This window comes from Delphinapterus leucas, chromosome 9 (genome assembly GCF_059928025.1).
Source record: "Delphinapterus leucas isolate spDelLeu-1000000601 "Yukka" chromosome 9, BTC_Dleu_Yukka2, whole genome shotgun sequence".
Lineage (NCBI taxonomy): Eukaryota > Metazoa > Chordata > Mammalia > Artiodactyla > Monodontidae > Delphinapterus > Delphinapterus leucas.
Genome location: NC_143137.1, coordinates 7,093,696 through 7,121,439, shown reverse-complemented (window position 1 = coordinate 7,121,439; position 27,744 = coordinate 7,093,696). Strand labels below are relative to the sequence as shown.

The 27,744-nt window shown below is 54.2% G+C and overlaps 1 protein-coding gene across 2 annotated transcripts; it reads right to left on the bottom strand.

Annotated features, from left to right (window-relative positions):
- Positions 1 to 8,446: 8,446 nt before the first annotated feature.
- PDIA4 (protein disulfide isomerase family A member 4) lies at positions 8,447 to 26,700 on the bottom strand. 2 transcript variants are annotated; one of them, XM_022578657.3, is made up of 10 exons: positions 26,321 to 26,698; positions 20,420 to 20,597; positions 19,018 to 19,223; positions 17,132 to 17,270; positions 15,964 to 16,169; positions 15,681 to 15,839; positions 12,771 to 12,922; positions 10,659 to 10,815; positions 10,129 to 10,362; positions 8,447 to 9,182 (listed from the first exon to the last, which is right to left on the bottom strand). In XM_022578657.3, exons 1-10 carry the CDS (start codon positions 26,406 to 26,408, stop codon positions 8,767 to 8,769), a joined length of 1,935 nt encoding a protein of 644 aa, XP_022434365.2. In that variant the 5' UTR covers positions 26,409 to 26,698; the 3' UTR covers positions 8,447 to 8,766. The 2 variants fall into 2 exon arrangements, with proteins under 2 accessions (XP_022434365.2, XP_089773348.1); XM_089917222.1 differs by lacking the exon at positions 15,681 to 15,839 and having other exon boundaries at positions 26,321 to 26,700.
- Between the last annotated feature and the right edge of the window lie 1,044 nt (positions 26,701 to 27,744).

Genomic DNA, 27,744 nt, shown 5'->3' with positions numbered 1-27,744 from the left:
CCTTTTTGACTGTGTCTGTCTTGAAGTCCTAATCAATTAAGTTATGGCAAAGAGAAGAGAGTTTGCCCTGATTTTTATCAAAGATGCCTCTCCAGGACTTCCCTGGTGGCGCAGTGGTTGGGAGTCCATCTGCCGATGCAGGGGATGCGGGTTCGTGCCCTGGTGCGGGAGGATCTCACATGCCGCGGAGCGGCTGGGCCTGTGAGCTATGGCCACTGAGCCTGCGCGTCTGAACGGGAGAAGCCACAACAATGAGAGGCCCATGTACCGCAAAAATAAATAAATAAAAGATGGCTCTCCAAACAGTCCTAAAATGCTCTATGAAAGCAGGATTTTCCCTTTTTCCTGTCTTTTTTTCTTGTCTTTTTTTCCCCATCTATGTGCCCTCCCAGGCCAGGTGAATTCTCTCAACCTTTTCTTCCCTCCCTTCACTCAAAATCTATCTGTGGTGGGTCCCATCTTTGCCACATCTCTCTCCCTCCCCCCTCACTTTCCAAGATGGGGCCCACCATCCAGCAAGACTTTTGTCCCGACAAGCAAGTAGTCGGGAGCCTGTGGTCACCACCACACACCTTCCCAGGTTCCAGGTTTTTCAAAGCCCCAAACCTGGGGCACTGAGGTCAGGAGACCTCCCTCACCGGGTCTCAGAGTTCAGGGAGGGCACAGCATCGACCCTCGTGTCTGAGCTGCTCTCACCCTGCTCACATGTTACAGCCCTGGATCACAGGGAAATAGACAGGGAACCAGAACAAACAAACAAAAAAACCTGTGGAAATGACACTTAAAATTGTATTAACACCAGAAACCTGGGTAGAGAGAAATCATGTGTCTCCTGACTCACTGACATTCACCTGGGGAGTTAGCTGGAAATCAAACATCTCCCTTCTTTAGTCCCTCCTGCCTTTGAATTGTGAAAATAAAACTAAATAATTTTTTTTTAATGAAATAGAAGACACCCCAGGCAGGATTTCCACAGTCCCATGGGGGGGGGGCCGTCTGCCTTTGCACCCATCTGATGAGCTCCTGGGGTCTGAGTGGTCCACTGCACGAGGATTGTGCACAGTCAGACCAATAATACTGGTTGTCTTAGTTGGCTCAGGAGCTATAAGAAAACACCACAGACTGGGTGCTTAAACAACAGACAGGTATAACTCACAGTCTGGAGGCTGGAGGTCTAAGATCAAAGTGCTAATCAATTCAGTTCTTGGTGAGGACCCCCTTCCTGGCTTGTAGACAGCCACCTTCTTGCTATGTCCTTACGTGGGCTTTCCTTGGTGAGTGCACATGGAGATGAGGCTCTGGCCTCTCTCTTCTTATGAGGACACTAATCCCACCATGGCAGCCGCACCCTCAGGACCACATGTAAACCTAATTACCTCCCAAAGGCCCCACTCCCAAATGCCATCACATTGGGAGGTAGGGTTTCAACATAGAGATGTCGGGGGGAAACATTCAATCCATAACACTGGTATCCACTTGGATTTGCTTTTTCTGTCCAGATAGCTGTAAAGGCTGACGTGGTCCCAAGAGTGAGGATGGGCCCATCCGGGTGCTCCCTGCTCAGGCCCCTGAGATTGCAGCCCTCAGCCACTCAGAGCACGTAGCTGACACTCGCAGGCTACAGCTGGAACACTGGATCCCGACCAGGGGGCCCTTCCTCCTCGAGAATCTGTGTCCATGGGTTGGCAGCTTTCTGCTTAATCCCTCAAAACATGAAGGGCCTGCTTTCCCCCCAGTCCTACTCAAGGTGCTGCCACCTGCCGACCTGGTGACACCGGTGGGCACGGGGATAGGAATTTTCAGTGACTTCGGTGACTCCCTGGCGCTCCCTAGGACGCTGTACCCACCCCCCCTCCATCCCAGGCAGCCCTTCCTAACCCACACAGGAGAATTAAAAACCCATAAAAATTGCCCTCCTTAGACTTCTCTGGAATTTGAACGGACTCGGGCTGGCCTTAAACACCTCCTTTTCACAAGCCCGGCTTCTGAGTCTTCTCTCCCTCACACGTTTCATCCTTTTTATAGGAAGGCCCTCTCCTTTGCCCCCGCATATGTCTTCCTTAAAAACAGAGCCTCATAGGGCCGGAGGGAAGGGCCACAGGCGCCAGCTTGGATGAACGGGGCCCCCTTGAGAGGTTCATGGGAGAACACTGCCCTCCCTCCAGCCTGGCCCTTCCCATACCATCTCGCCTCCTTTGGGGAAGTTTTCTCAGAGCCTTTCCGAAGAGCCAGGCCCACCTTCCTCTGACCTCCTATGTGGCAAGTGTGATTGTAAAAGCCCCTTTCTGAAAGCAACAGGCTCCTTCTTCACACCTTTGGTTTTCAAACCCAGAGGAGGGGAGCCAGGAAGGAGGGGCTGAGGGGGAGGAAGAGACCCCAATCTGATCAGCTCCTTCAGTCTGCAGGGCCCCATGAGGGGGCGGAGCCTGGCAGCCACGAGGTCAGAGGATCAGGAGCCTGAGACTGGGCTAATTCAGCAATGACATCGCAAGGCGCTGAAAACAATCACTGACGGTAGCTCCGGACCCTTCGCAGTTTTGAATGATTGGAAGTGCCCTAGGCCAGGCCCGCCTCTTCTCTGGGCCTCAGTTTCCTATAAAGGCAGGAGTTAGAAGTGCCAAGGCTCTGGTGGGAACAGCAGAAGTGGGTGGGCTTGCCTCCAGCTAATCCCACCCCCAGGGACCTTCCCTGACCTATAAATCAGCCTTGGGGTGACCAAAAGGCAGTTGGGTGTGCTTCCGGGGCGGGTCAGAGAAATAATAGGAAGGATTTTGACAAGTACAGCTGCGCTGGGCACGTGCTGAGGTAATCCATGAAAGGCAGCACTTCTGCCCGGCCAGGTGGCCATTCTCATGTTCAAATGCCGTTGAAGCACAGACCATGTTGTGTGGCTGGCAACCCACCCAAACCCTAAGAACTCAGCCCAAATCCCACCACCAGACTCAACTCTTCAGCTTTTCTAAAAGAACTCGAGTTTTAAGCCTTTGTTACACTCAGGGCATCCTCTGTGCTAGTGATTTCTTGTGATTATAACACCATCAGGAGAGAGAGACCTCCCTGGTGGCGCAGTGGTTGAGCGTCCGCCTGCCGATGTAGAGAACAGGAGTTCGTGCCCCACTCCGGAAAAATCCCACATAGGCGCTGAGCGGCTGGGCCCGTGAGCCACGGCCCCTAAGCCTGCGCGTCCGGAGCCTGTGCTCCGCAACAGTGAGAGGCCCGCGTACGGCGCAAAAAAAAAAAAAAAAAAAAAAAAAGGTGTGTGGGGGGGTAGGATTTATTTAGATCTGCAGTTTCTAACCAAGCCCAGCCCTGAGATGCCTTTTCTTTGGCCCACACAGTATTGATACGATAATCTGTATTAGACTCGACACTTAAAAATTAGGGGATTTCACATTTAAAATATCTGGCTTTTCTTGAAAAATCAGAATGGCAACAGCAGGCCCAGAGTCCTACAGGCAGCAAGTGCCCCCTTCAGGTGAGACACAGAATCTCAGGTGTGCCCTGGTCACCACCACTCCCTATCACCCGCATCCAGCCCCTTCATGCACATAACTTACCACCCAGGTCCCTTGAACACTGGACTTTTCAACCTCTGAGCTTGAAGGCCTTTTAAGTCTCCAGAGGCATCAGTTTTCAATCCAACCTGAGCTGAGCTCACACTTCTTTTTTTGAGAAACGCCAGAAGGAATAGACAGAAGCTCGTTTTCCACATTTCTTCTCCAAGCCACAGCCACTGCTTTCTAAAAGGCCCTCTCTCAGTCTTTGCCAACAAGTGGTCCTTTGTCCTCCTCTCTGCCCCAGTATCTCCGTAATCTACGGTGGGAACACGACAAATTAGAGAACTGTGCTCATTCTGCCTGGGGCTGACTCCGAAGGGGGAGGTAAGGGCAGCGGAGCCCTTCTCTGCCTGGCCCTCAGGCCTGTGGACCCGAGGATCTGAGGTTCTCCACCGGTTCACTCAAATGCTGTTTGATTCTGTGCTCGGCCCTGGGGGCTCCCAAATCGCACCTCAGCTTTCCCAAGTCCGGTGCTTAGCACAGTTGGCCAAGTGCCATGTGGGTAACAGGACAGACTAGGAGCGATGTTTTACCTTAGTACAGGTGCCAGAGAATGCATTTTCAATACCTGATTCATCATAATAGGAATCAAGGAGACACAGTAACGTGCCTCTCAGGGTTTAATTCCTTTGCTCCAGCTGAAGGCTCTTCTGAAGACGGGGGAAATACACCTGTAACGTTGCTACTGACGTGCACCAAGATGGGCTCAAGGGTCAGGCTTGTCCTTGGGCTCCTGGAGCACTTCCTGGCCCACATCCCTCACCCTAGGGTGGGTCCACACTGAGGGGGATGGATACAGAAGAGAAGGAAGGCACCAATGCTTCCTCGGAGCCCGGGGAACGAGCCAAGGGCTCACGTGTTCTCGTAAAATGCACTAACGAGGCTTGGCACCAGGAGAGGGCGTCAAGGTGGAGCCCTGAGGATCCGCGCAGGAGAGAAGCCAGGGCAAGTTCCGCCTGCTCCTGGAGTCTCCAGCACGCTGGTGCCTTACAGGCTCCAAGCTTCTTCAACAAGAACCCCACTGAAGCATCTTTTAGTTCCAGTATTTCCCAAGCCAAATTACCAACAGAATCCAATGTTAATGAAGCATGTATTAGTCTCCTTCATGAGTGTTCTGCCAACACACCTTGGGAGATGCTGGTGCTGTAGAAACAATACTGGTTCTGAGTTCTCATTCTGGCTTCTCAATTTACTGTGTGACTTTGGGCAAATTATTGTCTCTCTGATCTCCACCTCCTTTATTATGTGATGGAGGTCATAATACCTGACCTGCCTATGTTTCAGGTGAAATGTGATCATATTTGGAAGTTTTTGAAATCAGAAAGTACGCAGCAACCCTGCCGATCTGATTCCCTAGGCCAGAATTAGGAATTCTGTTTTATACACACACAGACCCACACCCTCCATTTGGGGTCTACCTGGCCCATCAGAACAGGCGGGAGAGACAAAGAGATAAGCAGTTCCAACAAAAAGGGGAGAGGCCTCAGATTTCGCATTTCAGGGTGGCTGATGTTCTGTGCGGAAACCCGTGCACACATTACTGCACTGGATCCTTACGAATACCCTGCGAAGGAGGCTGTGTCTCTACCTTACAGACAGGAAAACAAACTCTGAGAGGAGTTAAGTAACTTATGTAAAGCCACACAGCCTGAGAGCAGAGTCAGCCTGGGTTGCAGCTTTGACGACTCAGAACGGATGCTGGGTCCTGGGCACCTAGAAGGCACGCGGCCAAGGCACCGATCATCAATCTTATAAGACTTGCTACTGTTTCCTCCGTCCGGACCTCGCCAGTTTCCATACCTACTAGACACACCACCAAGACAGCGACCATCGAACATTCCTCAAACTCGTGCAAAACACAAGTGACCCAAGAGATCTCTCGTCGTTTTTTTTTTCTGAAACTGGGACAGTTGTGGGGAAAAAAGAGGTGACAGAAGTGCTGTAGCTGAGATTTAAGAGACAAAACTACAAGGCAGGCAGTGCTGATGATTCAAACGGACCAACTGCAAAAAGATGTTTGAGAAAATTGGGGGATCTGGACTGGGTACTGATGAATTACGGCTTATTTTGGTGGCTGTGAAAAGGCACCGAGGCCCTGTAGGACAATGCGTTCTCCAGCGCAGGGGTGAAACGACGTCTTGGCTGTCGTAGGGGTGGGGGGTGCGGGGTGGGGTGGGGTGGGGGGACATGAGGGACTTCCCTGGTGGCCCAGTGGTTAAGACTCTGTGCTTCCAATGCAGGGGACACAGGTTCGATCCCTGGTCGGGGAACTAAGACCCCACGTGCAGTGGGTGTGGCCAAAAAAAGGGGGGATATGAAAATGTAGCAAAATTTTGGTAATTGTTTTAGGTGAATGATGAGTAAAGGGCACCGAGTAGCCAATTCTCTCCGTTTTTGTGGATGCTTGAGATGTTTCATAATTAAATAACAAAAAGTTGATTCAGACACTGGATGTGATACCAGTCTTCTTGCGTCCACTCACCCACCCTCAACCTCCCATCAGCGCCGGCTCCTGCAGACCCCTTAACTGCTAAAGCCCACTCAGTACTCAAAATGCAGCCCACCCTCCTTTGCAGCCGGCCCTGGCTCCCCTGCTACTAGACTGCGTTGTCTACAAGGGAGATGCAATGGCACAACCGGCGTGGGGGAGAAGCACACCCCAGCTTTGCATTTGCAGACACATGCCCCCTTCCTTTCTTCAGCTGTAAAGTGAGCACAAGAGCACCTACCTTGCAGATCACTTGCACTGGGATAATCCGGCAAACTGCTGGACACAGGGTCTGGCTTTTGCTAAATGCCCAATAAATGTTACCTGTCACTCCCATGATTAATCTCTCAATCTGATCACAGCACTTCCCTGCTTAAAACCATCAGGGGTTCCCTGCAAAGTTCTAGGACAAGGTCAAACTCCTGACTTAGGGCACCCACCTCTTCCAGGTCCAGCTCCACCTCCTTTCGCATCACTGCTTCCCTCCCTCGCCTCTGTCCCTCTGCACCTGCTTTGCCTCAACCTGGAAAGTTCACCTCTTCCTTGTGGCTCCCGGGTCAGCCTCTCTGAAGGGCTGCTCAGGCTCCCAGGCTGGGCCAGTGCCTGCTCTCTGGGCTCCCGTGGCCTGCACATCTTTACCCTGGCACTGATTGCACTGGACTGTCATTGGCTGACTCACCTGTCTCCTTTAGCAACCTATCAGCTCCCTAACCAGCCTGGGGTAGATTCTCTCCCAGGGGTCTACTCTCTACAGTCGATATAGGGTGAGTTTACCTGACACTCCATTGGGCAACTTGGTTTCCAGATTGTATTTCAGAAGAGGATACATTTTGACTTCCGCCTCAGGGCCTTTGCATTCACTAGGCATGAGTCTCCTGGGATCTTCTTAAAATGCATTCTGACTCAGCAGGTCTGGGGCCAAGCCCGAGATCGTGCATTTCTGACAAACATCCAAGTAGTATCAACACTGCAGGTCCCGGGACACACTGAGAAATGACTCACTCCCAACCTCAGCCGGGCTCCAGCCAACTCATCCTTGGGTCTCAGCTCAAACATCACTTCAAAACGGGCTTTCCCGACACCTCACTTCAAATGAGACCACACTTATTCCCTCCTAGAGCCCAGGCCTCACGTCTGCTGTGTGAGGTCTCCCAGACCAGCACGGAAGCCCGAGGCGGTGCTGGAGGAGTATGCCTCTCGGTTGAAAAAAAAAAGCCTTCAAGCCCCACACCCACATTTACTCCTGTGAGCTTCTGGCACAAAGTCTCTGAAGGGGGCCTGCTTGTCCTCCTGAGGGAAGAGGGCATCCAGGAGGGTGCAGAGGACTTCCTGCCACACTGGGGATTCTGAGGACTTACCAGACACCCCAGCCCACCCTGGCCAGACTCAACTTGAAAGCAGATCATCTAGAAAGGCCCACCACAGCTGTCCCTTCCCCTGGGGCTGCTTCTTGCCTGCCCCAACCCCTGCAGCAAACCCACCAGCCACTGCTCGAAGAGATGCCCCCAGCTCACGATTTCTGTTTCAGCAAAATTAGGAACAGGTGAGCGGGGATGGCACATCTCGGTGAATGAACTCCCAGAATGAAGCTCACATCACACAAATCGCCCAGAACCCTGCAGGCTGGTCCAGCTTCCCGTCCCGTCCTGTCCTGTCCTGTCCCCTCCCTCCAGCGCCCAGAAGAGCTCAGGGCCTTGCCCTCCACCCCTGCTGCCTCCCGATAGAGTGCACCACTGCCCACCCACAACCAACCAAGAGCAGGGCCCATCGATGCCCCTACCCGGGTCGGGATGCCACCCCACCCCTGGATGTTCAGGCAGGCCGGGCAGGGAACCTCCCCTCCAGGCCCGGCCTCTCCATCTCCAGCACGCTGAGGCTCCAGGGCGGGACCATGTTCTCTAGGACGGTGATGGAGGTTCATTTTGAATCCTTTCTTTATTCCATCACAACAGCCTACCCTATCGTCCTATCACCCTAAAGTCTCCACCTGTGCCCTAGCTCATCTCTCCTTGGCCACAGCGGTTCTGAAGAGGCAGGCGGCCTCTCGGAGGCTGAGCCTCGGATCAGGGTCTGGGAGCACCTGGGAAACGCTCCTGCCTGCGGTCCTCGATTTGGGAGGAGAAGGCGCGGTGACGCCCAGGCCCGCAGAGATGCTGTTTCTCCCTGGACCGGGTGGCAGATCAGTCGGGCTGAGATGACGTCCTCGGCAGGGTGCTCGGCGACAGTTCTCACTTTGTGCCACAACAGAAGGAAAAAAACCCAAACACCAACAGTCCCATCTTCAGCTAAGCATTCCTCAGATGACAATAAAACAAAAAGGAAAAGTCGACGTGATTTGGCAAAGGCTTCTTAAATTTTAAATTAAAAACAGAGAAAAACATTCACACAGAAGAGGTTCAACTGTCTGCTTTGAAGAAATATATTAAAGAAGGTGAAAAAGTTAAAAAAAAAAATCAAACCCCAAATAATGGTAAAAATAGATGTATCCTCTGTAAAATTCTGGACTAATCTACTGAGTCATTCATATCTATTCAGTATCAGAGCATAAGGTGAAATACCAAAGTATAAAAAATTAAAACACAAGACAAACCAAAACACCTTGACAGACTGCCTTTGAGCAAGCCCACCGGGCTCGCAGCTGGCTCAGGCTCCAATGCCGAGTGCTGGAAGCTTCGCTGTCTGGTCCCTGCCGCGCTTGCCCTGAGCAGACCCTCAAGGCCTTCAAAGTTCTTCCCTGGCCCTGCTCAGTTCTGTGGCATGTTCTTCTATAAACTTGCTCAAATGCTCCAGATCTCTGTTTCCGTCCTCAAATTTAACTGGGTTCTTTTTGTCCCCGCTGGGGGAGAAGTAGATGGTGGGGAAGCCCTCGACTTTGTAGCGGTCGTTGGTGACGTCGTTGGCTGTGGCATCCATCTTGGCGATGACCAGATTCTTGTGTCCCTTGTACTTCTTGCCCAGGGCTGTGTACACGGGCTCCAGCTGCTTGCAGTGCCCGCACCACGGCGCGTAGAACTCGATGAGGACGTCCTTCTTAGGGTCCATCACGATGGAGTCGAAGGTCTTCCCCACCACGACCTTGACCGGCCCCTTGTTGTTCTTGGGCACCGGTTGGGATTTGACAACTGGCTTCAGTTTTCCTGCCGAGGAAAGCAAACAGAGGAGGAGTGTGAGAGCCGAAAGGCCCCGACCCTGGCGGCTCTGACTGGACCAGGCAGTGAGGCTGGCCTGACGTGCAGGACATGGCAAGTCGGACGCTGCCAGGGCCAGCCAGGGCCTTGTCTCCAGAAGCCCACCGCCAGTTCTCTGGTTTCCTCACGTCTTCTACTTTCCCAGTCCCTGCAAAGGCCAGAGAGGGTGCAGGTGGTTCCCCACAAGGCCTAGCAGACGCTGGGTCCTGTTCAGTGAGGCCGTCACAAGAGATGCTCCCGATGCAGAGGGGTTACTAGGAGGGTGGGCGCCGGGGACTGGAAGCCACGGTGGGGAGTAGACTGAGCAGAGACGGAGAAGGAGGTCTGCCCGCCAGCCGCCAGCATTGGGGACCCGGGGCCATGTGCTCAACTAGATGAGAAAGACACTCCGCTTGATGCCAAAGCAAGTTTCCCTCATACATGAAACTTACGCCTAAGTCCAAAAGCCTGTTGTACTTTACATATTTTAAAAATAAGGCTTCTTGGGCTTCCCTGGTGGCGCGGTGGTTGAGAGTCTACCTGCCGATGCAGGGGACACGGGTTCGTGCCCCGGTCCGGGAAGATCCCTCATGCTGCAGAGCGGCTGGGCCCGTGAGCCATGGCCGCTGAGCCTGCGCGTCCGGAGCCTGTGCTCCGCAACGGGAGGGGCCACAACAGTGAGAGGCCCGCGTAACCGCAAAAAAAAAAAAAGGCTTCTTGAGATTTCCAAGACGCCTGCCTTTTTTTCTATTACGAAAAAAAAAAAAAAGAGAGAGAGAAAGCAAAAGAACAGGGATTCTCCATCCCCATCTTCCCATGCCTCGGGTCCAGGAGGAAGCCTGGGCCAGGCCCCCGGCAACCAGCCGGTGTGTCCGCGGGGGTGGAGGGTGGGGGGGATGGGATGGGGGGGGCTCACCTTTCTTGAAGGCGCTGACGAAGGCGCGGAGGGCGTCGGCATCGAAGTCGTCGGGCTCCATGGCGAACCTGCGGCCGCCCTCGTCCAGGATGGCCGCGTTCACCTCCTCCCCACTCTCACTCAGCCCCAGGTCCTTCACCTCCGTGGCGAAGTCGTCCTCATCGGCCACGGCAAAGGTGTACTCGGGGAAGTCCTTGGCCACCTCCAGGACCTTGTTCCGCCAGAACTGAGTGGCTGAAAGGGCACCGAGGGCTGTGAGCCAGGCCACAGCGGCTGAGGCTCCAGATGCCGAGCGCAGACCCCGGACCAGCCTCGGGCCGCAGCCCAGGGCCCCTGCCCGCAGGCAGGTCGGGGTTGGGAGCTGGCGTCACCCGATCGCCCCCACATCTCTAATCTAAGAGGGCCCAACTCGACTCGAAGCTCCCCTCGTGCTCAAGCAGAGAGGGAAGGGGGTAGCGACACAGCCCGGGAGGAAAAAGCCCCTGAAGCCGTAAGTAACCACACACCCCAGCCGCCAACCCGGGCCTCACCGACGCGGTAGTCGAAGCTGAAGTCCACGCCATAGTACACGACCACCAGGGGGCGCCGCGAGTAGCGCTTGGCCTCGTTGGAAGACTTGCGGTGGCCGACAAGGGGCAGCGCGTGCCTCAACACGTGCTCCTTGATGGCCGAGCTCTCCGTGGAGTCCTGCAAAAAGGGGGCAGGTGAGGTGCAGCTGTCTGTTGCTGTCGATGGGAAAAGCCATTTGCTCCAAGAGACGGGCACAGGGGCCCCACTCAAGTCCACCCAGTGATGCTGGGGCCCCTCCTCCAGGGAACCCGAAGTGAGCCTCTCGGGCAACCACAGAGGCCGCGTGCCCTTCCCTCTGGGTGGGGGCCTGCGGTCCAGGTCAATCAGGTTCTGCTGGGAGAAGGCCCGGCTCCCAGATGACAGCGGCACTAACACGGGCTACACTGGGCACAGGGTCCCACCTTCCCCTGGTCTGATCCTCACAGCAGCCTCTCTGGGACACTGCACGGACGAGGAACACGGTGCCGTGATGCGAAGCGCCGCTGGGGCTCCGAGCTCCGCCTGGAGAAAGCCTGCCCCCGACTAGCCGCTACACCGAAGCCGGGGGCAGGGGTGCGGGCAGTGTCTCTCAGGAAGAGCATGGGGGCCACACAGCTGCACGTGAGGGCGGCACGGCCACCTCGCTCTACAGGTGAGGAAACCGAGGCCCAACGAGGTGCGGCTGCCTGCCCAGCAGGAAGTGATGGATGATCACTGCTCTCTCCCCCTACGGCCCATGTCCCATCTGCAGGGATGGTCAGGAGGTGGCCCCAGGTGGCGCTGAGAAATGGCAGGCCGGGCCAGGTGGGAGGAGGCAGCAGGGACGAGGCAGAGGGCAGCTGGGCTGTGGGGTGTCTTTCAGCAGGACGGCCCCTGGACCAACCATCACTCAGGAGGTGGGCTCAAAGCCGAGGGACCCAGGACAAATGTGCTCCCGAGCTGAGCGCCTGGCACCCGCGGGCCCGAATCTGAACTCAAGGCCAGAGCCCTCCTCGCTTACGTCTGCAGCAAACAGGCTATCCCCTCACAGCAGTGCTGCCTGTGCTGATTTTACACCTGGCTTCATCTTACCTGTCCTGCCCTTGTCTTCCCTTTGTCCTAATTTTTAAATCCATTTTTTAAAAGTCGCATTTTATCTGTTGTGTGAATTTTTTACAAAGCAGCCTGAAATAATTTTTGCAACCAAGACGGTATGTAAATAATACCAAAAGAGCAAAGTAGCAGTGATGTGTACAACAGACTGTGGACCTCAACCTTTTCAGGTCAAGGACCCCTTCAAGAATCTACTGAGAGCTGCAGACAGCCCCCCTTTCCCAGGAGCACGCACACCATACAGAACTGTGCCATCAGGGCCCCTCTGTGGACCCAGAGTCAGTATCTCTGGATGCTAAAAAGCTGGAGGGCAGGGGGAGAGATGAGACCACCCCCATATGTCCTGGCTGGGGACGGAACACACCTGCATTTTCCCCTTAGTCTGCTCCTAACTGGTTGTAGGACCTCCAGTCTGTTAGCTCACTTCTCTGCATCGTTCTATCAAATAAAGTATTTGGATTCAAGGTGTAAGGTTTTTTCCAAACCTGAAGATCTGTTCAGTGGAGTGCGGAGCCCCTGTGAAGCACTCGGAACACCGAGCTGGACCCAGGCTCACCCTGGGCTGGGAACTCCCTCTGCCCCTCTAGAGATGAGTGTGTCACCCCCTTAGGAAGACCGAGAGTGGGGGGACATAGAGGAAAGAAAGGCCAAGTCCACATGCCATGTCCCACAGCTTCACCCAGTGAACAGAGAGGCCCGTCATCACTTCGTAGGCCTCAGCGCCCAAGCCACCTGGCGGCAAGTGAGGCTTGGCTCAGACCCAGCAGCCAGCACGTCCTGGCCAGGAGCCACACCAGCCACGCAGGCCGCTGCTGGCCTGCCAGGAGCTATAAAGACCGGGGGAACCCTTCTGGCAAAAGCAGGTGGAGCTCTGCCAGGGGCCAAGGCCCCACGACCCACGAGGTATGTGTGACCCCAACCCCCGACCGCCGTCCCTCCCGCGAACCCTGACCAAGAGGCCATGCCGATGGGATGCCCCGGGGCTGGCATCCCTCGCCCACCTGGATGTCCATCACGTGGCTCTTGGGCTCATATTTGGACTGGAATTTCTCAGGCTGCATGATGACCAACTTCCCCGGGGAGACTTTCAAGAACTTGGCTATTTCAGTGTGGAAAGTGTGGTGGAATTTGTAATCCTCTCTCAGGTGGTTAGCTGAAAAATTAACAGAACAACAAATACACGATTTACTAAATTGCTTGAATGATCTAGATTCAACTCACTACCCACCATCAGTCAAAGCAAACGCCCAGAAAATCGTGTTCTTAACCACAAACGCCGTGTGGACTATATCCAGAGCTGAAACACTTGAAAGGAGTCTGGAGTTTACAACCTGGTATAGATGTAATCCCTTAAAATCTATATATCTTGGAATTTATTTTAAAAATAAACAATCTTCACAGAAAAACTCAGAGCTAATTTGTCAGGCGCTACGGTCGACTGTGGCCTCTGATGCTGAGAAGCACATAACCCTGGACAGACAGCCCAAATCCTCCTGCGTCCGTCACAAGAGCCCTCCATCCCCACAGGGAGTTTTCACACCCAGCACCCGTCGCAGGGCTCTGACTGCTCCTCCTCGAGTTGCTGGGTGGCCTGTTTGTGGGCTGCGGTTCTTTTGCTGTACATACTTTAAATCTCGGGAAACTCCCAAATGCACCCCCACTGACTGAGGATACTCTAGAACAGGGGCTGGCAATCTTTTATGGAAAGGACCAGACAGGAACTATCTTGGCTTTGTGGACCCCACGGTCACGACGACCCCGCTCTGTGCTGATCAGCGTGCACACCATCCAGTGTGCTGTGTTCTAAGGGAACTTACAAAACCAGGTGAGGACCAGATTTGGCCCCTGGGCCGGCCTGTCAATCGCTGCCCCGGACGCCCCAGGGGAATCACCTCAGTCCCTCTGCTCTGTCCTCGCTGAGGCATCCACATGCACCCTGAGCGGAGTGTGTGGTCCCAGCACTGGGTGAGGCGTCGCCCCACCCGAGGGCAGCCTCCGACTGGCTATATATAGGGACAGGTGGCTGAGGGCACAGTACGTGTCTTGCAGGAGGCAGGGGCGACCTGGACAAGCTCACAGCTTTTGGAAGCTGAGACAGACTTCGACTGAAATCGTAATTTTCGACCTGCCGACTGTGTGACTTCAGGCCTGCCAGTGACTCACCTCCCCGAGCCCCAGTCCCTCCTCTGTAGAAACAGGACAGGGCACCTCTCAGACCACTGTAAGAATGAAACAAGGTGGCCCACCCAGAAGGCACACCCGTTCTAAGCCGCTAGGCGCCCCGGGTATTTGTTATCAGGTGGCCCTGGGTGCAGAGACAGAATCGACTCAAGAACTTCCTGCCCGCCCTCCACGCTCACAGATCCCTTCCTCCCGCCAGCCTCCCCTCTGCTCCTGCCCCATCAGCTTCCCTGTCATCCACGCTGCATCCCCAGGACTGTCTCTGGCTCCTTCCCCACAGTCTACACCCCAGGCCCAGTGACCGTCACCCCTGCCCGAGCCTAACCTGACCGGCCACGTGGGGTCACACGTATGTCAGACTGGAAGTGAGGCAGCTGGACGGGCAGCACCGGGCCCACCCAGATGTATAGCACCAGAACCCACATTTTTTTTTTTTTTTTGCAGTACGCGGGCCTCTCACTGCTGTGGCCTCTCCCGTTGCAGAGCACAGGCTCCGGACGCGCAGGTTCAGTGGCCATGGCTCATAGCCCCAGCCACTCCGCGGCACGTGGGATCCTCCCGGACCGGGGCACGAACCCGTGTCCCCTGCATCGGCAGGCGGACTCTCAACCACTGCGCCACCAGGGAAGCCCCAGAACCCACATTTTGACAAGATCCCCAGGGATCTGCATGCACATAAATGTGTAGGTTTGGGGACTCCGTGGCTGCCTGTGGCCCTGGGTGGGCTAGGGGACCCCTCTGCAAGTTTCTAGCACAACTGGGTGACACGGTTACTGACTGAATCAGTGAAGACCGAGGAAGCACAGAGTTCAGCTCTACTGTATGTTTTGCGACGTTAATCTGCATCTGACAAACGCACAACCGTGACCGCGCAGCAGAGATCAGCACTAAGTGGCAAGCAGGTCACAACTGCTCCTTCGAAGTAGAAAAGCAAACTGTTTTGGCGTGTGTGACGTGGGGTGAGGGGTGGAGGGCACTCAGGAGCTGACGAGGACCAAGAGGATCCTGACCGTCCCTGAAAAGCCATCTTTTGTTCATGGCCTAGGGACCGTCCGGGGAGCGAGGACGCCAGCCCCCACGGGACACCACTGACAGCTGCTGGTGATAAACTTCGCCTCCCGGACCGGCAAGACCAGCATTCAGTGTGCAATCAGCATCCCCAGGCACTTTGCTAAGCACTTCCTCCAATTTATCTCAACTAATGTAACAACCTTCCAAGTAGGACAGGTCACCGTGTTGGACGTGAGATCTCCGAGCTGATCAAGTCACTGACTGTGGTCACGGTATTCGAACACTGGCAGAGCCAGGACTCGAACCCAGGTCTGATGCAGAAACCCTCACTTTCCGGTCAAGACCCTACCCCTGGCAGAGGGACTGGATCTGGGAATGGGCCCTGGGAAGGGGCCCCTGGAAGGGGCGGGAGGTAGACAATGACCTTGGATGAACTTGACTGTGCCCCTCCCCTCCTCTCAGAGGCCAGGAGGGGGACTGTGCAGCCCTCTCATCTATTTAGTAAGAGATCATATCACCCACGTGCAATTAAAGCAACAGAGAACCAAGCCCCAAGCCGAGAAAGGAAAGCCTGTTCCCATGTATGCAATCTCAATTCTTCCATCAAGCCATCCCCTAAGTCGATGCCCAGGAGTTTTATACAAAAGCAGCAGACTCCCCAGCAACCTCAGACGGCCCGGGCCTGGGCACTCTGCCCTGCCCAGAGGGCCACTCCTTACCAGCGTCCTGGTACCGCTGGTAGGCTGGGTCGCTCTCCGCCTTAAAGACCCCAACGATGATGACATCGTCTCCATCCTTCAGGAACTCCTGGACCTGCTTCAGGGCCAGGACCTGCTTGGAGGGTGGCCCGGACTGCTCGATCATGTAGTCGACGATCCCTGGGAGCAGAGCACACGCCTGAGGGGCCGCTTGGGGCTGCAGGGCGCTGTCCCCACAGCTCTGCCGGCGCCCACACGCACCAGGAGCTTCCCTCCCCACTGAGGCCAGAGGAGGTGGCAGTACCGTATTTTTCCCGTGGGCCGTTGTAATCAAAGGGCTTTCCCTTGCGGAAGATTTTCAGGGTGGGATAGCCGGAGACGTCGAACCTCTTGGCCAGGTCTGTCTCTGCGGTGGCGTCGACCTTCGCCAGGGGGATTGGGGGAGAGCGCTTGCTCAGCTCCTTGGCGGCCTTCTCATACTCGGGGGCCAGTTTCTTGCAGTGTCCACACCTGCGAGAGGAAGCAGTTCTGTCAGGGGCCTGTTCTGGTGTGGATGCCACCTGCCAGGTAAGTGAAGCGCAGAAACCCAGCCTGCGCTCTCGGGCGACTGGAGAGATCCGGCCAACCTCGGGATGCCCCCGGGTGAGGGCGGAGCCCGGGCCTTCCCCAGGGGCCAGCAGGATGTGGCCTCCTCCTTCACGGAGGTGGGGGGACGCACACAACACACACACACCCGAGACATGGGTGGACAGGGGCATAACCGTGACACGGGGTAAGACATGGGAAAGGCCAAGACAATTTTCTTGGTTGGAGAGCTGGGACAGGTAAGGATACCAGTCAGTGGTGACTTCACACAGGACGTGAGGGTGAGCTGGGACACAAGGGATGGGCAGGAAGTGGATGCAAGCCTGTGAAGGGGGCGGTGAGGGGAAGGGACAAAAGGCAGGAAGCTCTAGGGGCCCTGGGGCTCCGGCACAAGAAGGGAACACGTCTTGAGTGTAAAGCAAGAGTCAGGGTCAACTTCCAAGATTCACTCCAGAACAGTCGAGAGCAGAGACGAAGACAGAGAAAACCAAGGTTCAAACATCTCAGGAGGGAGGCAGCAAGGCCCAGGGGGGAAGCGGGCACTGCCTGGCGCACGGCCGTGTCCTCCAGCTCCGAGGGGCCCCAGATCGTTGGGTGGCCCCCCTATGTGGCCCACGTGGCTTACTCTCCCCTGCAGGCTCCACGCTTCAGGCCTATATTTTACCCTCATCCTACCCCCCAGGAAAGACTGTGAAACCACCTCTCTCGGAACACGCAGCGCCCCACTCTGCCCACTTGTGCACGGCGGGGACTTTGCACCCGCCTGCTCTTCGGCTAGCCCTGCCTCACATGCGGGGGTCTGTCTCTGCCACCCCCGGCCCGTGCCTGTACCGAACACAGGACAGGCCTGACCAGTATCCGATAACAGGTGATAGGCACCATCTTACCACGGGGCATAAAACTCCACCAGAATGATGCCTGAGTCATTCACCACCTCATCGAAGTTATCTTTGGTCAGCACGAGTGTGACTTCTGGTGGAGGTGTCCAGTTGGGCTGGGAGATCTCTTTGACCTTGGCCACAATTTCTGGAGGAAACAACACAAGACTGAGCACATGCAGGCCCCCGCTCCAGGGGTGGCAGGTGGTGAGGGGTGAAGAGAGAGAGCGGGGCCACAGAACAGGACCCATGTGATTTCCTGAAATCCAATCACATCTACAGCCAGGGCCACTCTGCACAGTTAAGAGCCAGAGGCCCACTGTTTCCAGCAGCCGTCCGTCATGGGTCCAACTGCCACACGCACCCGCTGCGGACTGCTCGAGACAGTCCAAACCCAACCCGACGAATGAGACTTCCGTTCCTAACACGCCAGGGTTCTAACTGCACTTGAACCCCGAGAGGTCATCTCCCAGTGTTTGACCACACATGCCTATTAATAGTTTTGGGGGCATCCTCTTAACTCGTACAAATACATATGTATTTAGACACGCACATCTAGCACTGGCATGTTACACGCATCATAAAGCGTAACCAAACTGGAGAAAAATGAAAAGAGAAGCAGCAGCTCCCACGCCGCTCAGGCTGCACAGACTGCAAACGGCCCTTCTGTGGCCTGCTTCCCCGGAGATGGATTCAACGCCAGGCCTGGGACACTGAATATATTCTCGCAAAGCACTTTCCAAGGGGTTCTTAGGAGCAGTGGCTGCAAACTCTTTCTCTCCTTTTTTGCCATAGAATCTACCAAGGAGCCAGGTCTGAGACCCACTGCCGCAAAGCGCGAGCCTTCAGACTGGAGCGCACAGAGCAGTACCTGCCGGTGTAGGCAGAGCCAAGGCCCTGGGGCCATCAACGCAGGCGAGCCCCATTATTAAGACGCACTGGGAGGGCTGGTGCCTGGGGAGGCCACTTAGGCAAACTCTGCTCTCAAGATTCCAAACTGGGCCACGTCCCTAGCTGGCAGGTGTCAAGCGCAGACCTCCAAATATACAAGTCTGTCACAGGACAGACTCTCGTACCAATTCAAAGGGAACCTTGAGATCAAGTCCCCATGACCTCACACTCCGTGATGAGGAGCCCAAGGCCCAGCAAGGGAGGCCCTTGTGGGGGACACAGGGCTACGTGATGGCAGTGAAGACCCCAAACCTATTCAGTGCTATTTCTACTACGCTATACTGGGAATGGAAAATGCAGCACAAAGCAATCTTTTTTCTTAAGTGATTAAGAGATACGCTAAAGGCTACCACAATGTTATTTTCTCATTCATTTAATGAAACTTATTTAGTGTCTGATGTGAGCCAGGCAGGGACCCATCGGGCCTGGTTTTAGAAACACTGACTGGCTCCGCACACCAGTGGTTCCAATGTGGGGCTCTGGACCTGCACGTTCGGCAAGCCCTTAGAGCTCGCAAGAGATGCAGGTTATTGGGCCAGACCTGAAACTTAGTGAATCAGAAGCTCTGGTCTGGGGCTCGACAGTCTGTCTAAATGAGCCCCCTCAACCCCACCCCACCCCATCAGACCCCCCGTGAGTCGGATACAAGCTAGACATTCAGAAGCACCGCTCCAGCGCACTACCAAGACCCATGACCTGTAACACACCAGCTCCAGACCTTGAGTTTCATGGTCGTCAATGGAAGAAGATACCCCCTCCCATGCAAGGACAAGTTTACGTTGATCCAAGTTTCCGCGAACATTCCATCAGGGATCACTCCCCATCCACTCAGCTTGGCTTCCTTTCTAATATCCAAATTCCCCTCCCATCACCCCCTCCACTTTCCCTTCCAGGGGGAGGGAGCCCTGTCCCCGACTTCCACCAGCAGCTCAGAAGCCACTCACCTTCCTGGGTCCTGGAGCCCTCGTAGTCGACAGCCTGCCCCTTCTTAAGGATCTTGATGGTGGGATAGCCACTCACGTCAAACCTACTGGCCAGCGCCGATTCCGAGGTCGCGTCGATCTTGGCGACAGCAATGGGAGGGTCATTCTCCCTCAAGGTAGTGGCGATTTTTTCATATTCTGGAGCAAACTGCTTGCAATGCCCGCACCTGAGAATTAGATTTCGGGAAGAAGCAGCAGGTTAACTGTATCCATGGAGACGTAAATCCAGCAACGCGCACACAAACGGGGACACTGGGACCAGAAATGTTTGCAGTTAACAAGAAACACAAAACAGGGAGGCCAAGGCAGCTGAAAGTCAAACAGATCCAGGTTCGAAACTCAGCTCTGCTGAGGGAACATGCTTTCAACATCTCTACACCCCAGTGTGAGGAGAAAACTCTTCCTGAAAGATGCCATCTTTTCCACTCCTCTCAGAAGCATACGGCAGGGTTTTCCAGAGGCTACGTGATCGACGATGATGTCAGCATTCTGATGTGAACATGTAAGAGGGCTACTGTTATTTAAAGATGGCCTTTTCTATTTCTCAGTTTTAAATCCCGATACGGTAACTACTGATAAACATGACCCACATAACAAGCTATTTGAGGTCCTCAATTATTAAATGTTAAGGGGTCCTGAGAGAACAAAATGTTTGAGAACGGCTGATGTATAAACCAGGAACAATGTAACCTCATAGGCCTGTCCTAAGGTCTGTTTAGATACTTTTACAAAGCATCTCACACTGTGCTAGACAAACAACGTAAGAATATCTTGACTATTTTTTCTCCGAAGTGAACCAAGGAGGGCAGGAGAAAGGGGAAAAAGAAGACGGGATTATGAGATGGAAAAAACAGCAGAAGAGAGGTGGGGGGAAGGAGCCCAAGAGTCATGACTGGCTGCCCCGTGAGGGTGAAAGATGGGAAAAGAGGGGCTGCTCCCCCAGGGCCCATGCACCTTTCCTATGGGAGGCCCCAGGGGCTGCACTGGGCAGCCACCAGACTCCGGGCAGGAGGAGGGGGTGGAGGGCGGAATCTGTAATGAGGGATGCGCCTGTCACCCACGCAGGTCTCTGTGTCATCACAGCTCGTTAGCCGCCCCCAGCTGTAACTAGCAGAGGACGTGTTCACATTTTTAAGCACTGGATCTGAAACGGGCGGGGCCCGTGGTCTGTGAGGGCTGGCTCGTCGGACGCTCAATGCAAATTGGCAGAATGCTGAGCTCCTGGCGCTCCCGAACCAGGAGTCTGGGTTCCTGCACCCGGACACTCCCACCCTGCGGGGTCCGGATGGCTCTGAGGGGTCCAGCCTGGGACACAGAGGAACCCCTGGTCCGTCTGGCTGAGGGGCGGCGCGTGGGTCCTCACCATGGAGCGTAGAACTCCAGCAACACCGTGTCTTGGTCAGCCACAAAGTTATCAAAGTTCGCGTCATTTAGGACTGAGACACCGTTTTCTTCCTTAACTTCCAAGTCATCGCCGTCGTCCTCGTCATCTTCCTCCTCCTCGTCTTCCGCCTCAATGGCATCCTCTTTCTTAGAAGAATCTGTGCAGAAAATACCCAGACTGGTTAGGAAAATGGTGACCCTCCTCCTTAAAAATCTTCCTAGAGGGACTTCCCTGGTGGCACAGTGGTTAAGAATCCGCGGGCCAATGCAAGGGACACGGGTTTGAGCCCTGGTCCGGGAAGATCCCACAGGCCGCGGAGCAACTAAGCCCGTGCGCCCAACTACTGAGCCTGCGCTCTAGAGCCTGCGTGCCATAACTACTGAAGACCGCGTGCCTAGAGCCCGTGCTCCGCAACGAGAGAAGCCACTGCAATGAGAAGCTCGCTCACCGCAACAAAGAGTAGCCCCCGCTTGCCACAACTAGAGGAAAGCCCACGCGCAGCAACGAAGACCCAACGCAGCCAAAAATAAATAAATACGTAACTTTACTCAAAAAGAAAAAAAAAAATCTCCCTAGAACCCAAAACGCTCAAAACGGTCACGAGTCCTGCGTGGTCCCTGGGGGCCTCCCCGACCCCAGGAATTTGCATATCGGGTGGCCACTTAAGATTTCACTTAAAGGGAGGTCATGCCTAAAAGATGGCTGAAAACTGACTACAGGTCTAGAATTTAAAGTCTAAAAACTGCAGCAGGACTCGGAGGGCAGGACCAGCCCCCTCTCCAGATGGAGCACTCCCTCCCCGGCCCTGCTCTGCAGGCCTCCAGCCCAGGTACAGAGAACCCACCGTCCTGCTCCCCAGGCACAGACCTGATGCACCCCTCGGGCCGCCCCGCACAAGGCTCCTGACCCTTACGCACGCTGTGCGCCTCAGGCTCCTCACTTCGTGGGCCCCCCACATCTGTGCTTAAGGGCCAGGCTAACTTTCATACACGTGTTGCTCTTCCTCACCCTCTCTGCTTCCACAGGCAGGAAGGACTGCATCTAATCCCCCCCCACCACTGCCCAATGAATGACTGACTGCCTGGTCCCCAGATCAGTACAAACAGGAAACAAGTACTGGTCTCAACTTTTCCACCCCGGAGGTTACTCGGGCTGACTTTGTAAATATTTTTATGATGCCCCACACTCCTCCCTTCACATTTCAACCTTTTGCTGAAGGATTGTAACACCCGTGGGGCTATTTTTTATGTGTATGAGGTAATAATGCCACCCCTTTCAGAAATGGATTAGGATTCCGTCCTCCAGAATGAAAAGCTGAGAACCAGCACTTGTTTCCTGTTCGTACCTTTGTAGGACGCCCTGCCTGGAAGCAAAGTACTCTTTCCAGAACGCAAGCATATGAGCACATCTTATTATCAAGGTTCAACTGAATTTGTTGCTGAACTACAGGTACCAGAAATCCTGAACAGCAGTTCTCGTTACCCAGGTTCCCCAGCTGCTACCACGCCAGCAAACAGAACTGCAGCCAGCACGATTTCATCAACTCCAAAGGCAGAATGTTTCAGAGCCAATTATTTATTTTTGGAGATGCTTCCCAGGAGAGAAACCAACACTGACAGCGGGGCTGAGGTCAAGGCTCGAAAACCTGCCCTTGTGATCCAGGAACCCCTGGGACTTGACCAATCTTAGCCGCCCCTGAACTGATCCAGTGCTGGCTCTGCAGGTGCTCAGAAAAGCCAGGAACTGGTCTGGGCAGGGTGGCAGCTTTGCTCGGTATCATTAAAATCTACCAATCTGCACACCAATTGTCAAAAGTAAACCAAAAACCCACCCCACCCGCTGAGCCCCACTTTCCTCCACATTGTCCCTTCAAACACCCACTGCTTTTTCCTTTCACACCCCCCCCCAACTTAAGGCAGAAATTCCTCCATTGCGCGGGCAGGAGAAACGGCTCTAAAATCCAAAAAGAACACCCACCAATTTGAGGAGTACATATCCAGCAGACTCCCATGTTTCTTGGGGCACGTTACTGGCCCTGCCCACAGTCTTCCTCCCGCCCTCCCCGAGCTCCCCAGCCACCTCGCCACTTCCCTGCTCCTCATCAGGGACCCTGCGAGGTGGTCAGGCCTGCAGAAGCCCCAGGCCCCCAGCACTGTCAGCAGGAGGCTTGGGGAGAGCAATGAGAACCAGGCTCCCTGGACGTGGAGGGGGCAGGACCCAGAGGAAGACAACCTGGGCTCAACCCCAACGCCACCTCTCAGGGCTGTGGCCTCAGCTCGTTTCTTTACACTCACGTCACACTGAATCCCCTTCCACTGGTGACTGGCAGCCAACACGATACACCCAGGTCCTCGGGAATCCTAGGACATAACTCTTGAGAACCTCCGGGTTTACGCCAGCTGGCTAGGGGCTCCCGGTACAGGAACACTGCCTACAACAAACTTGCAGGATAAGTACTAGCTGACCCATGTCGGCCTGCAGAACCTTGTCACAGTGGCTTTCAAAAGGCTAGTCTGACCACCCCTCACTTGAAAGTCCCACCCAAAATGACCCACATCGGGGCTGCAAACCCGGGGGCTTAATGTGGGTATGTCGTGCAGGTTCTCTGCTCCTGTTGGGGACCTAGGAAGCACCACACGCCTTGCCCCAGATCTGGGTGCTCCCACGGCCCGGAAGGCCTGCTGTGGGCAGTTAGGTAGATGCCCCAGGCAGTGCATCTCCACTCTCACCGCCTGGCTGCTCAGCTCAGTCCGAGAATCAAGTTTACTTGCGGGCAGACGGAAAGACTGGAGGAAGGGTGGAAAGAAGGCTCGGGAGAACTTAATCCTCTCTTCAAGCTAGGAAACACAGCTCGGGAAGGAAGAGGGACTCGGCTATCTGCTCAATGCACAGGGATAAGGTGAATTTTACAAAATGGAAAAGCAAAGATGCTTTCCTACCTACACCCAGCCCAAAGTGGTCTGAGAGCACTATTGGTAATGGGGCTCTCACGATTAAATGGGGGTCCATGAGTTATCCTGGGACAGAGCTCCAAACAGTGAATTCATTTCTTGACACTTTTTAAAAAATTGACTTTGAGTTTATATTTTTAAGGATAAACAAAATGGCAGAACATTCCCTACATAATTAAGGATCCTCAATAGCATTAAGGCATGGCCCCCCTTTCCATTCCTCCCCAAGTTGCAGACAATCCCCAGGGTTGACTCCTCTGCAACTGGAGAAGGTGCTGGCTCTATATTCCCATGGACTAAAACCCCACACATCCGGACAAGGAAAATATCTCAGTTTAATGGGGAGACCACTCTTCACTGGGCTTCACTTTTAAAGTTGGACATTCTAGGATAGAAACATATCCAAAGCCTTCCAGCACCTTCTGGAAGGGCGCCATCCTCCCCAGCGTGTAGTCAGTGAAGCCTCTTGCATCATCTCCACAGACTGCGTAGCCCACCCAGTAAGGCCACTCCTGAAATGTAGGCCCCTCCTCTAACCAGGTCACTGCAACCCCTGCCCACTCCCACCAGTACATCTGACAACACTGGATCCTGCCCAGGCTGGACACCAGCGGCTCCTTACAGCATGTCCTCATCTGCCTTCTCAGCTGGCCGGTCTTCCAGTCCCCACCAGGGAGGTGCCCATAAAAGTTGGGTAAATCTTACCATTAGGTCAATACTGAATAGAAAAAGAGAAATTTGTTATCAGATATAACATCATTTAACTGGTATGTTTTATGCGCCAGGCACCGTGCTGGGCACTTAAGCACACTCTCTCATCCCCCAAGGGAAACACATTACATGCACTTTACAGAGGAAGAAACAGAGAGCTTTAGTCACTTGCCCAAAGGCACAAGGCTACTGAGTGGAGGGTCCTGACCGTTCAGCTGCTATGCCATGGTGACACATAGGATTTTCTTCCCAGGATGCCCCAAGTTTAACACGGACTCGTTTGACAATTACCTTCCCAGAAAGGAAAAGAGAGGGGCAACTGGACAGTTCCCCAGCACTGTACCCAAGTGAATTTCCACTTACTTTAAAATCTAAACCAATCCCAAATGAAAGCAAGCAAGGGACTTCCCTGGTGGTCCAGCGGTTAAGACTCTGCACTCCCAATGCAGGGGGCCCCGGGCTCCATCCCACATGCCGCAACTAAGAGTCCACATGCCGCAACTACAAGAGCTCACAGGCCGCAACGAAGATCCTGCATGCTGCAACTAAGACCCGGTGCAGCCAAATAAATAAATAAGTAATAAAATAACTAAGAACCTGCATGCCCAGCAGTGAGGCAAAATTAGGGAAAACCCCCTAAGGACAGGGACCATCTGGGGTAGAGGGAAGTGTGGCCCTAAAATAAATCCACGGGATGGGTTACCTGTGATAGAAGCTGAACGTGAAGATCCAGGGATGGGAAAGAGTCAAGGTAACTACTAGAAGCCCCACCCTACCCAACTGCAGAGATTCCCGGGCTCACCCCAGAGGCGGCTACTTCCCAGGGTCTCCAGTGCATTAGTGACCTGTGACCGAAATGACAGACTCACTCTTCCTAATAGCCCTTGGTGTCCACCCATGTTTGCCACCCTTCCAGGCCTCTTAAGAATTCCCTCAAAATAGAATCACTGGATCAGAACCAAGACAAAGCTAGTTTGCTCTTTGGCTACGTTCCAAAAACTACCCTCCATCTCCACTGGTCCTCAAACTTTAAGGTGCCTCCCAAAGTTTACCTTGCCCAGGAATCAATGAAATGTTTAACATGCAGATTCGAGGGCCCACTGCTGCAGTCCGCTTGGGTGTATTTTGGGACTCTGTACTTAAATAAGCACCAGGTGATTTGGATAAAGGTCCTAAGACACTTGTAGGTGACACTACTCTCTAGTTCCTGTTGGCAGGTAGGTGTTCTTCTCACCAGGCGCTGGTTTTTAACTTCCCTTTCTATGTGGGTAAAGACTCTTGAATCATTGACTTGCATAAAAGTTACTCAAGCTGTTTAAAAGAGTATAAAGTTCACAGTTCCTTTACACGCCAACGTTAGAAAAAGGGGCTTATTTATATTGGAACAAACTCAACAGGAAAAAACTCTAGTCACCTAGAGAAAGGCCAGAGAGGAAGAAGTTTAAGACCAGTAATGCGATGCCCTGTTCTCTAGGAATTAGCACTCTTTTCTTGACTAAACTTTCTAATTTTCCAAGTTCTCTTACACCATTTTTTTAGCTAGCCGACTTCAAAGAAAAATGCAGGAGTGGTGACTAGTAGCTGCGAACCTTCCTCCCAGAGCGGGCGCTTTATGGGCAGGGGCCACACTCATCCTTAACTCCCACAACCCAGCGCAGTGACCGGCACACACAGTAGGTGCTGAATAAATGCTCGCAAAAGGAATGCTATCTCCGGTTTCCAAAAGATGCAAACCAAGCCATCCCTTTCTCCCTCAAACCAGAACCCTTGAGTTACTTATATCCAAACCTACAAACCACAGTTTTGAGACGAAAAATGCTTGCTGCCCGCGGTTGTCCCGAGAGCTCCCACTTGGGGCTTCGTGCCCTCGCCCCTTCTCTAAAATCTGTTTTGAAACCAGAGGCCCCTCTCCCTTCACACTCCCTGGACGTGTTAGCCTCAAATGCTGAACCAGTTCCCAAGCTCCCGTTCCCAGGAGCGGGAAGTCAGCCTGGACTCGAGGAAAACCTGAGCAGAATCACGGCGAAGGAGCCAGCATGCAAAGAAGGCACTTTACATCCTCTCCGCGTTCAAGCCTCAGTGGCAGCCCCAGCCACTTCGCCGCCCTCCTCTCCCGGATCTCCCAAGCGATCCTGTCCCCCGCTACCGCCCTCAAACTGCAGCACGTCGGCGGTCCGCGCGGCGACCCCGCCCACAGGCCCGGCCCGCCGCCGCTCACCTTCATCCGGGCCCTCTGCGCTCGCCGCTGCCAGCAGCTGCGCCAGGGCTAAGAGCAGAACGAGCAGCCAGGCTTCCCGGGGCCTCATCGCGGCGGTGCGGAGCTCGGCCTCCTCGCGCCGACGGCCACTGGGCGATCCCAAACCTCTGGCTCCGGTCTCGCGAAAGGAAACGAGAGGTAAGGAAAGAAACTCCCCCCCCCCCGGAAGACCTAGCCGGCAATTGACTTGGGGCGGGGGAAGCCGCGGACCAGCCAATCCCAGCCCGACCTGGGGCGGGGGCCGCGTGCGTCGAAGTGCGCGTCCGAGCGCCAAAGTGCGCGTCCCAGCTGCGCAGCACAGTCCTCAGCGCAGATCCTCCTCCCTGGCCTCCTCCGCAGGCCCCGCGGCTCCGGCGTTTAAAGATCAGAGCGCTACCGTGAGGTGCCCCCTTCTGATTGGCTGCGCCGCGGCCTCCAATCAGCAGCTGCCACTCGGTTTGCCTGGAGCGCACAGGCTGAGAGAAGGAGCTGCGGAGAACAAAAGCGGCGGGCAGGAGCCGGAGGGGCGGGGTCGGGCTACGCCTCGGGAGCAATTGGCCGGTGGAGCGGTAGGCGGGGCCTTGGAAATGCGAGGCGGGCGGGGCTCCAGGCTGCTGATCTGGGCAGGAAGAACACGTGTCCTTAGCGGAACGTTGGTGAGAGGGTACGTGTGCGCAACTCTGGGGGACGCCGGGGGGAGCTCAAGAGCGAAGCGGCGGAGAGGCCCGAACTAGTCTGTTGGTGGGAAAGAGAGAGAACGGGACTCCGGAGTCGGCTTCATGTTCGTGGTCTTTTTGGTTTATGCCTGCGCGAATGAAAGTTGGCATTTCTTTCCTGGATTAAAACACAAATTGGCCTAGGGACGGGGGTCGCATGCAGTAAAAGTGAATCTAGAACTAGGATTTGGGGAAGCTTCTCTCTAGGGTTTCATCTATGAGCAGGCCATCAGGTGCGTGTCTAAACTTTGCTTCATGTTATCAGTTTCTCCTGATTTTACGCAAAATCTATAGGTTTACACAAGTCTAAATATAGGCTTGAGGTTTTCCCTCTTGACAATTTAGGAGGAAAAAAACTAGATTAAGATAGATAATGATTTTTGTACGTCAAGCCGTGATGTGTTTTAGGGTTTGAGATTTCTTTAACACCTGGGGATTCATATGCCTGAAGAGTTACGGAAGACAAATAGGTCAAATTAACAAAACTCGAGGGTCCAGAAGTAGTTTTCTGTGTATACAGATTGTCAGGAAGAAAGAAAGCTAACTACTCACAGGCTTTAGTAATTAGAAAGTTTTTTATTTGATTTATTAAATTTAATAAATTTCTATTGAACTACTGAATCTGATGGTACTCCCCTCAATTTTGTAGGGCAGGAAGACATTATTCAATTAACTGTAACGACAGGATGA

Bases quoted from the DNA above. Each gene is read 5' to 3' on its own strand.
- PDIA4 (XM_022578657.3), bottom strand. From the start codon at position 26,408: ATGAGGCCCCGGGAAGCCTGGCTGCTCGTTCTGCTCTTAGCCCTGGCG. The intron at 16,170-17,131 runs GTAAGATGGTGC...TTCCTCTCGCAG, and splicing joins GTGGAGTTTTATGCCCCGTG to GTGTGGACACTGCAAGAAAC. The intron at 15,840-15,963 runs GTACTGCCACCT...CTCTGCTCCCAG, and splicing joins CGGCCCACGGGAAAAATACG to GGATCGTCGACTACATGATC.